Below are 10,868 nucleotides of genomic sequence, written 5' to 3'. Positions count from 1 at the left end.
ACCCCCTCCTCCACTCTCCAGTCTGTCACTCTCCGCGCGATTGCGGGGCTGGCGAACGAGAGGTCCACCACGGAACCCCCGCGCAATCGCACGCACGTCTGAACGTTTCCAACGTTCAGGAGTGACAGACCAGAGAGGAGGGCCCAATCCTCGACGGCCCGCCCCCTCGCATCCGTGTTCGGGTTGCCCCAGGCTCGGGACTTGGCGTTGAAGTCGCCGAGAACTATCACGGCTCTCGGCGACTGTCGGCATACCGCAGCTCTGACGGTGTCGAGGAAGACCTCGAAGTCCGCCAGGCTGCGGTTGGGGGAAAAGTAGAGGCCGATGACCGCATACTCTCCCCACGTCACCACGACGTATCCCGAGCCGCGCTCCACGAGTGCGAGGGGGCGGGTGGCGGAACTGCCTAGTGCGACCGCCACCGTGCCGTCGAGATCCCCCAACCAGTTCGGTTGGGGGGGAACCCAGTACGGTTCGCAGACGACGGCCACATCGATCATCCACTGCGCCATGGACTGGGTCAACAAGTCCTGAGCCCTGGCGCAGTGGTTGAGATTGGCTTGGAGGAAACTGTGATGTCTGATGTGATCCATGGATTACTCAGACATCACAACCTCCACCTCCCCCGCCGCGGCCGGGGGGGCAACGCCGTCTGCGGCTGTCTGGCTTGCGGTCTCTCGGGGGGCCCGGGTTCCGAGGGCCCCCTTTCCTTTCGAGGTCGCAGGCCTGCACCTGCGGCCGCACATGATGTGCCCCGAGGGTTTACCTCCCTCGGCGCACACCACGCAGCGCGGTGTCTTCTCCGGGCAGGAGGCGACCTTGTGCCCCGCGTTCCCGCATTTAAAGCAGAGGTCGCCCCTGTCGACAGACGCCGGACACTTCGGGCGCGTGTGGCCCAACCCCATGCACTTAAAGCAGCGCATGGGGAGCGCCTCCAGGGCCGACACTCGCACCGAGCTCCAGCCGATCAGTAGCCTGCCCCCCTCGGTCAGCGCTTTCGCAACCGAGACGGGGCAGGTTACGACGGTGGAGCCCATGCCGCCGAAGCCGGAGCGGATCGCCCCGACCCTCACCGTGCCGACGTCGGACGATGTCGCCTTCGCGACCGCCGCCGCCACCCTCTCGGGAGTGGCCGTGTCATCCAGGCCCGAGATGCGCACCTGCGCGGTCTTAACGGGCCTGACGACGGTGGCCACGTCCGAGAGGGCCTCCCTGAGCCGGCTGGCGAGCCGGTCGGCCTTCTCCTCTTTGTCGGAACCGGGGATCTCGAGCATCCTCGCTCCCGTCGCCGTATGACGGAAGAGGATGCGCTCGATCCCCAGTTCCTCCAATTTCACGGTGTCTTCAGCCGACCGGAAGATGGAGTCGTAAGTTTGACCCTTCTCTACAGCCGCCGGCTGCAGCTGGACGACGACTGCCGCAGTCTTCGGGGCCTTGAATTTGGCCTTAACCGTCGCCTTTGTTGCCGGCCTTCCGGACTGCTTGGTCGGCTTGGCGGTCGGCTTGGCGGCCGGTCGCGCGGACGACGCCGCGGCTGGCTTGCCAGTCGGCTTCACCGCAGGGGCGGCAGTCCGGCCTTCGACTACAGGTGTGGATGGAGGGGCGGAGGACTTCCCTTTCCCCTTCCTCTTGCCCTTCCCTCTTTTAACCACTGTTGCCCAGGTTTCCTCCCGGGCAACCGTGGAGGGGGCCGCCGACGTAGTGGCCGCCGTCTCAGGGCGTCGAGGTCCACCAACTCCCAGTGCGGGGCGGACCGACGGAGCCGGCGGCAGCCTCTCCTCGATCTGCGCCAGCCGGACGTTCATCATATCGCCCAGCGAGCAGGTCAAGGAGTGCTTGAACTCCTCTAGCATGGCCGCCACCGGAAGTGTCGCAGGTGGACCGGCGACTGAGGCGTTGGCAGCGGCGGCGGCGGCGGCGGCGGCGTTAGCGGCCGCTTCCGTCTTCGCCTCGGCGAAGCCACGCCGCATCGCCTTCAGCTCCGTTTTCATTGCCTCTATTTCGATCCTGAAGCGGCGGTTCTCCGCTCGGAGCCGCCTCACTTCATCGGCCTCGGTCCTAGAGGCAAAGGCGTCGACCACCTCGCTCAGGTCCGTCGCGGACCTCTTCAGCTTTGCGACGAACTCGCCTTTGAGGTTCCCGGATTTCCGGGCAACCTCTAGTATTACGGCGAGTCCCTCGCCCGCGCGCGCCCTGAGTTCCTGCGCGTTGAGCGCAACGACGTCGTCTACGATCAACGAGCCGACGTCGGACTCGTTGTCGGTGAATAGGTTGGTCGATTCCGGCCGGACAGGTGCTGGCTTGAGGAACTTCTCGCGGGAAGGACCCGCCGTGGTTCCTCTCGCCTTTCCCCTTCTCGCCGTGTTTATTTTAGCGAGGCCCGCGCCCTCGGCCTCCGTGTCCGAACCGTCACGCCCAGACGCGAAGGTCGAGGATGAGGGCCGCTTCCGCCGTCCCTTTGGCAGAGATTCCCGGTCCGAGGACCCCATAGCCGTCTCCATATCAGTTCCGCTTTCGTCTGCGCCCAGAGCCGCAAAGCGGTTTCCTGTTTTCCCTTTCGCGAGGAATCTCCCCTTGCGATCTCGCGAGGGGAGACCAGCCTTCGGGCGCGAGGGCTCGTTAGAGCCGCCGCTCCGAAGACTGTTATCGGAGTCCGTGTTCTTAGCAATAGTCGTGTCACCGCCCTTCCCGGGCACAACGTCAACGCCCATATGGGGCGAATCACAGTAACAAAGGGTGCCCTCCCCAGAATCGAACGGGCAGCGTGCATCCGAAGATGCACGGAGGGATTCTCCTTTGCCGGAGGCGCAGGTACCCTCCTGGGGTAGTTTCGTTTTAGTCTTTGTTTCCATGATTAATAGGGCTATTTCACAGCTTAGATTTTTAATCGGGGTTTACTCCCCTAGGCCGCACGGCTGACAAGCCGCTAAAGGTGCGCCCACACCTACTGGTTTTGGTCCGCGGGGGTCCGAAAACCCCTACCACCCGCTCAGTGCGAGTGGCGTTCCCCTATCCGCCACCGTGGGGACGCGCCCAGTAGAAGTCCAGCAACTCCTCCCCTTGGAGCCTAGGTCCCAGACCTAAGTCCGAGACCCAGGCCCCAAAGGCCTGGGAACCTAACCTAACCTAACCTAACCTAACCTAACCTAACCTAACCTAACCTTTTTTTTTTTTTTTTTTAACGTGGGGAAAATCCGTCATGGACACCCTCCGGTAGGGGGGGCTCGGAGGGGATTCAGACTCTTACTGAATAAAAACCGCCACGTGTGTTCCGCCTATGCGCTTGTGGCGAGATCGCGAGGACACAAAGCTCTTTCGCGATCCCGCCGGCGCCTGCCCAGACTAGGGCCCGTCGTCGTCGCCGCAAAAGCGACAGCGACCCGAGAGAGGATCCCTTGAACACATAAGATCGCCTCTCTCCGTCCTCCTCGGGATCGTGCGATGCGGTCGATAGATCCCCCGACCTATCGTCCGCTGATCCAAACTACGGGGGCGGCGGCTGCAGGTTGGCCAGGTAGGCCCTGCGCCGCCGACCGCGTCTCCCGCGACGAGACGGAAGCGAGTTCGGATCCCGTTCCCGCTCCCGCTCCGCCGCCTCCTTCCGCAGCATCACGGCGCTGCAGAAGGAGGAAACGGCGCTCCAGTTCTCCTCGCTGCCGACCATGGCCGAAACCACGGCCGGCAGCGAGAGATCCGCTCCGATGGCCGCCGACAGGGCGGCGCGCTCCTCGCACCACGCCGGGCAGACCGCGCGCGTGTGCTCCGCCGTGTCCTCGGCGCCGGCGTCGCAATGGTGACATTCCGACGTCGGCTCCCGCCCCAGCGCTCGGCACAGATAGCGACCGAAGCAGCCGTGCCCGGTCAGCATCTGCGCCAAGTGGAACGACATCGCACCGTGTCGCCTATCGACCCAGCCGCGCAGAACGGGCCGAATCGCCGCCACCAGCCCCCGACTCGTAATTACGTTCGGGTCCTCGAGATTCTCCGACCACTTCCGGAAGAGGCCGTCGCGAGCTTCTCTCCTCCATCGCACGACCTCTTGCGGACGAGGCGGTTCCTCCCTCAGGCGCGCTTCCGTCACGCGCCAGAAGACCGACGCGAGAGCTTCGGCCTCCAGTTCCCACGGGGGGCTGCCGGCGAGAAGACACGATGCGGTGTAGGACACCGTGCGATACGCCCTCGCAGCCCGCAGGGCGATAGCGCGGTGCGGCCTGCGAATCAGCGACACATTCCGCGCGCAGAGAGCGCCCGCCCAAATCGGAGCGCCATACAACGCCATCGAACGCACGACACCCACGAAGAGGCGTCTGCATTTGTCGGCGGGCCCTTCTAGGTTGGGCAGTAGACTCCCGAGCGCTCCGGCGGCGGCCAGAAGCTTCGGGGTCAGCCGCCGGAAGTGTTCGTCGAACTTCCAGCGACCGTCGAGAACGATGCCCAGGTACTTCATCGTCGACCCGACGGCGATCGAAGTACCCCCGACGACTATCGACGTCCCGGGCGGAGGAGCGGCCCTCGGCCCGTGAAAGGCCAGGACCTCCGTCTTCTGCAAGGCGACCTCCAGCCCGAGAGCCCGAATTCTGGCCACCACTTGCGCGACGCCGGCCGTGGCGAGGCGGCCCGCCTCGCGGTGCCCGCCGGCGCGAACGGTGACGAGAGTGTCGTCTGCGTAGCAGATGACCGACACTCCCGGCAACGTGGCACCGCGGAGCACCCAGTCGTAGCCGATGTTCCACAGGAGCGGTCCGAGGACCGAACCCTGCGGAACGCCGCACGACATGGACCGCCTCGACAGACCGCCGCCGCCTATCGGGAACTCTACTGCCCTTCCCGCAAAGTAAGCTCCGATGAGCCTACGCAAGTAGCGCGGGATACCGTGGTATCCCAGCGCCACCCTCACCGTCTCCCAGGGCAGAGAGTTGAACGCGTTGGTCACGTCCAGCGAGACCGCCCACAACACTCCACCCCGGGAGACCGCCGACTCGGCGAGGTCCCTGAGGTGGGCGATGGCCGCGACGGTCGACCGCCCCCGACGAAATCCATACTGTGCCTCGTGCAATCCCGGGTTCATCGACTCGAGAATTCGAGTCGCCAGGACGCGCTCGAACACCTTACTGATCTCGTCGAGGAGCACGATCGGTCGATAGGCCGAAGGCTGTTCGGCCGACCGTCCGTCCTTCTTCAGCAGGACGAGCCTACCCGTCTTCCAGACCTGGGGAAACCGGCCCTGCTCCAGGCACCTGTCGAACAGGGCCCGAATTCTGCCACCCATGCTACCCGTCGCGAGGCTCAGAACCTTTCCCGGCACGCCGTCCGGGCCCGGGGCGGTGCGCTTCGATTTGAGTCTCGCGACGGCCGCACCGAGCTCCGCCTCGGTCACAGGGGGGATCCCGCTCTCCGCGAGACGCGGCTCCGCGACACCCATAGCCGGTGGGCTCCACTCGTTCCTATGAGGGAAGAGAGACTCGACTACGCGCTGCAAGATTTGCGGCCGCAAACTCGTGGTCAGAGGGGGTGCCCACGGACGGAGCTTCTTCCGCACCGCCCGGTACGGCCTGCCCCACGGGTCTCTGTCCAGAGTTCGCAGCCACTCGTCCCAGCACGATTCCTTAGCGCGTGCAATGCCCGCCTGCAGCGCTTTGCAGGCGGACCGGTAGGAGTCGTACAGGCCGTCCTCTGCGGCCTGGTCCCTTCTTCGCCTCCGCCTGTAGTTGGTGAATCGGCGGCGTGATCTCACGCAGGCTTCGCGCAAGTCGCGGAGCTCCGGACGCCACCAGTACAAGTGCCGCCTCGGCGGGAACGGCTTCGCCCTCGGCATCGCCGCGTCGCAGATCCGCGCTAGCGATTCGCGGATGCCCTCTGCTTCCTCGTTGACGGAAAGGGCCGGTTCCGAAGGTCGGCGGATCCATTCCTCCACTATCGCAGCCTCCACGGCGATCTCCGCATCCATCCGACTCAGCACCCAGCGCGGGCCGGTGCCGATCGGGACGCTCGAGTCGGACGCGTTCGAACGCGACGAGGAGACGTCGAACCGAATGTACCGGTGGTCGGAGAGGGTCTCGACGTCGGTCAAGACTCTCCAACCCCGGACGCGGTTGTGGAGGTTTCGGGACGCGAAAGTCACGTCCACAATGGACCCACCGCTCCTTCGCACGCAGGTGTTCCTCGTGCCCCGGTTCAGCAACGTGAGACCCGTTGCCACCGCCCATTCCTCCATGATCGCGCCCCTCGCGTCAGTCGCCGGAGCCCCCCAGGTCACCGACCTGGCGTTGAAGTCGCCGGCGACCAGAACGGCACGGTGCGGCCGCCGAGCGATCGACGCCCCGATCTCCGCGAGCATTGCCTCGAAGTCGGCGAGACTCCGGCTCGGGGGAGCGTACACGCCGATGACGGCCACTCCGTCCATCGTACCGAGTGCGTATCCGCTCCCCCTCCGGACGTCCACGAAGCCCGCAGAGGCCGGAGCGATCACCGCGACCGACCCGTCCAGGTCGCCCAGCCAATCGCCGCGATCGGGGACCGCGTAGGGCTCCGCCACTATCGCAATCTTAATGCCCCACTGTGCCATGCTCTCGATCAGCAGATCTTGAGCTCTGGCACAGTGGTTCAGATTGGCCTGCAAGAACTTAATGGACGCCATTAATTATCGGCGTCCATTAAATCCTCCACTGGCTTAGCAGCCGGCGCGTCGACGATGGTAGCCTTTACGGGCCTGTCTTTGCGCCTGCCACTCTTGTTGGTCTTTCCCTTTTTCTTGTTGTAGTCGGGGCACCTCCTGTCGCCAATTTTGTGGTTGGCGGGCCGGTCCGCCGCCGCACATATGGCGCACTTCGGCTCGGCTTTGCACTCGCGAAGTCTGTGGCCCGACTCGCCACAGCGGTAGCAGGCGCCGCTGCGGTCCACTTCGCGAGTGCACTTCGCGCCGACGTGCCCCGTCTCCTGGCACCGGAAGCACCTCAGCGGCCTCGGTTCGAGCAGCCGGACCCTCGCCGTGGTCCAGCCGACGCGCAATCGTCCTTCGCGGGCGACTTTTCGCGCCGCGACCACCGGGCAGCTCACCCAGAGCGAGCCGTTGGGGGCGAGGGAGCCAGCCTTCACGTCGTCCGGCTGACACCCACCCCCCGCGGCCAGTGCTCGGGTGACCTCCTCGGCGGCGACGGAGTCGTCGAGCCCCATGACCCGCAGCTCGACCCTCTTCGAAGGCCGCTGCACTCTGACGGCTTCCGTGCCGAGGACTTCTCGCAATTTCGAGGCGAGAAGGTCGGCCTTCTCGCCTTTCTCCGCTCCAGGGACCTCGATGATCCGGGAACCCGTCGCGCCCGTTCGGATCTTGAGCGTTTGGATTCCCAGACCATCGAGGTCTATCTTGCTGCGGGCCTCCTTGATTACAGAGGCGTACGTGACGCCTCTGTCCTTCGCCTCCGGCTGCAGCGTTATCGAAACCGCCGCCGAAGACGGCGCACGCAACTTCTTTTTCGGCTTCGCTTCTTTCGAAGCAGCCGCAGCCGCAGCCTTGCCTGGCTTCCCGGCCTTCCGTCCGATGACGGTAGACCAGGTCTCCCGCGCGGCAGGAGTCGCGGGCGCCGGTTTCGCAGCAGGCTTCGGCGCTGCCGCCGGAGTCTCGACCGCGTTCGCAGTCTTACCCTTCTTTTTCTTTTTCTCCCGTCCGTTTGGCTTCCCCCTCTTCGGAGCCGGATTCGCTGGCGGGGTCAACGTCGTGACCGCCGCCTGGTCGGCCGGCTCGGAAGCCGGGGCCTCTCTGTCCTTCCTCGCGTCCAGAGCGACACGCTGCGCTTTGGCCGGTAAGAGCCGGTCGCTCAACGCCTCGATCTTGGCGTCGATCGAGGCGTTGAGCATGTCGCTCAGTTTGGACGCGAGAGAGCGCTCGCGTTCATCCCAGTCAACGGGATGCTGAGGTTTATGCGCCGCAGTCTGCGACAGCATAAACCTCTCCATCTTTTCTTCCAGGGCATTGAACTTCGACCTCCACTCCTCCTTCTCCTTTCGAAGTTCGGCAACCAACGCCCTGAGGTGGACGACCTCGTCAGTCGCGTTGCGATTGGCGAGTTCCTCCACCACCTCCTTCATACCTTTGCGCACTTGTTTAAGGGCCTTGATATAAGTGCCCTTGAGGTTTCTCGAGCTTCCGGTCACCTTTTGCAGAAGCTCAAGGTAACCTTCCGCTCGAGAAAGCGCGTCTCCACATCTTCCGGCGTCGTCGCTGAGCGACATGTCCGACTGACGCGAGCTTGTCCTGGATTGGACCGCCCGCGCCATATCGGCCACCTCGCTCTCCGCCTGGATTTTACGTTCCCGCTCCTTTTCGTCGTTAAGGCGACGTCTGGCTTCGGCCAGTCCGACGTATTGGCCGGTTGTAGCCGGTCGACCTCGGCCTCTGCCAGGCGTCGCCCTTTTCCTTTCATTTTCCTCCTCCGAGGAGCCCGGAGACAGGATTCTTTTCCTAAACTGAGGCTTTCGGCGGCGGGAAGATCCCAACGACATGTTGTCGTCGGAGTCTGATCCCGCCCCCCAAAACCTCCCGTCGACCGAGGAGAGAGAGCCGACGCTGTCCACACGCGTGAGGACAACTCGCGGCTGTCTCGCCCCGCCAGTAACTCCGCCCTTCTCGGGCCCAACGTCTTCACCGCCCTTCTCGGGCACTGCGTCCACTCCGCCCTTCTCGGGCACTACCTCAACTCCGCCCTTCTCGGGCCTCTCGTCGGAACCGGAAAGCTCCGAAACACAAACACGTGATTTGCCCATCCCAGATTCGACAGGGCTGCGCGCCGAAGCGCGAAGGGATTCTCCATTGCCTGAGGCGCCGGTACCCTCCTGGGTTAATAATGTTTTAATGCACGTATCCATGTTTAAGGGATGACACAGTAAGACCGAACCTCCCGTCGGCCACGCATCCCTTCGCGCTGTGTCGCCGCTTAGGATTCGGGGTAATTTTTATAGAGGTCTTCTTCCTCTAGATCCGGCCGGTTAAGGCAAGACCCCTCGGTCCCGCACGAAGCCGCGAGACATGACCACGACACCTCGCACGGGGTTACGAGCTTATGAGGCGTAGAGCGGACGGGAAACCCGCCCACTCTACCCGACGGCGGGGTCACCGCCGCCGAGGTCGCCCGTCCACTTGGAGCAGGGGGGAAAATCCCCACCCCGCTTCTCCGCGCCTTCGCAGCGCCACACTCACCAAATCACCAAGGGGGGCGAACGATGATGATAAAATAAATAAAATAATAAATAAATAAATAAATAAATAAATAACGCTCACCCCGCCCTCTAGTGCCGGGGGGACCGCCAAGGTCCACATCCCACTCCGCGCCCTCTCTTCCGGCGCCGCGTGAAAGGCTAGGCCATTCCACGCAAACTCCGCGCTCCCTCGTGGCGCAATGTGCGATCACAGGACCACTCCAGTACAAGACCAGAGCGGGACCCGGACGCCTCGCCTGGTGTTGGTCCGCGGGGGTCCGTAGACCCCTACCGCCTGCAGTCATTCGACTGCGGCGACACTCCCCTATCCACCAAACGGGGGACGCGCCCAGGTAGAAGTCCAGGAACTCCTCCCCTTGGAGCCTAGGTCCCAGACCTAAGTCTGGGGCCTAGGCTCCAAAGGCCTGGGAACCTAACCTTTTTTTTTTTTTTTTTTTTTTTTTTTTTTTTTTTTAACGCTGGAAAATGCATTTACGCACCCCCGCCACCCGAAGGCGACGGAAGTCTGAGACTCCCGGCATGCCAGACTACTCAGTAAAAACCAGCGGCGCCACTCCCTCGCCATTGCCGAAGTCGCAGGAATCAATGAAATTCTTCTGCAAACTCCGGCGGCGTCGCCCTTGCGGGCCCATCCCGTTCCTAGTGGGTGGCGCGCGGTGGCACCGCGCGCACCAACCCGGGCAGAAGTTGGCCGAAAACTCGACCGCCCTCTGCCTGGCCTGGGAACCTAACCTAACCTTTTTTTTTTTTTTTTTTTTTTTTTTTTTTTTTTTAACGCTGGAAAATGCATTTACGCACCCCCGCCACCCGAAGGCGACGGAAGTCTGAGACTCCCGGCATGCCAGACTACTCAGTAAAAACCAGCGGCGCCACTCCCTCGCCATTGCCGAAGTCGCAGGAATCAAGAAAATTCTTCTGCAAACTCCGGCGGCGTTGCCCTTGCGGGCCCATCCCGTTCCTAGTGGGTGGCACGCGGTGGCACCGCGCGCACCAACCCGGGCAGAAGTTGGCCGAAAACCCGACCGCCCTCTGCCTGGCGCTCAGGCTGCCCCGCACCGCCCGGACAGTGCCAACGTGAGTCAACACAGGCCGGGACGGCGCAAGGGAAAGCGCCTAAGCACCACCCCCCCCGAGGCGGGCAAGCGAGCCCACCCACCTCGTCCCCAGCGCAGGGGAAGGTAAAACCAACCCCCACGTCTCCGCGCCCTCACGGCGCCTGCACTCACAAGTCCGCTCTGGGCAGAGCAGTACCCGGAGTGCACCTACCCGCGCGCATGCGCGCCACGGGGCGAGCGAGCGAACTCGTCGTTACATCGAGTTCGCTCGCTCGACCCGTCCTCCTCTCCCCGCACCGCATCGCAGTGCCACCCCAGCGAGTGAGCCAAGCTCGAACCCGCAACTACCCCACGGGTCCGCCGGACTGCACCGACAACCGAGCAAAAGCTCAAGGGAGCCAGCACAGACCGGCCCTCCCGCAACTGGTCCGCCGGATTGCACCAGCAACCGAGCAAGCTCAAGGGAGCCAGCACAACCCGGCCAGCACACCGCGCCCCAGCGCCACAGGACGAGCGAGCCAGACCGCCCGGACCCACCCGCCCTGTCCCTCCCGGCTAGGCGAAAAGCCCCACCTCCAACGCCAGGATCGCACCGAACAA

General features: G+C 64.0%; 1 protein-coding gene across 1 annotated transcript; it reads right to left on the bottom strand.

The window, feature by feature from the left end:
* Window positions 1-596: 596 nt before the first annotated feature.
* On the bottom strand, window positions 597-2,852 carry LOC123668164. The gene has a single exon (XM_045601955.1). The coding sequence runs from the start codon at window positions 2,850-2,852 to the stop codon at window positions 597-599; it is 2,256 nt and encodes a 751-aa protein (XP_045457911.1).
* Between the last annotated feature and the right edge of the window lie 8,016 nt (window positions 2,853-10,868).

The sequence above is a fragment of the Melitaea cinxia genome, chromosome 30 (assembly GCF_905220565.1).
Source record: "Melitaea cinxia chromosome 30, ilMelCinx1.1, whole genome shotgun sequence".
Lineage (NCBI taxonomy): Eukaryota > Metazoa > Arthropoda > Insecta > Lepidoptera > Nymphalidae > Melitaea > Melitaea cinxia.
The sequence above is the reverse complement of the archived record's forward strand: the minus strand, read 5'-3'. Positions and strand labels throughout refer to the sequence as shown.

Excerpts from the sequence above, each read along its gene's own strand:
- LOC123668164 (XM_045601955.1), bottom strand. The coding sequence starts at position 2,852 with ATGGAAACAAAGACTAAAACGAAACTACCCCAGGAGGGTACCTGCGCC.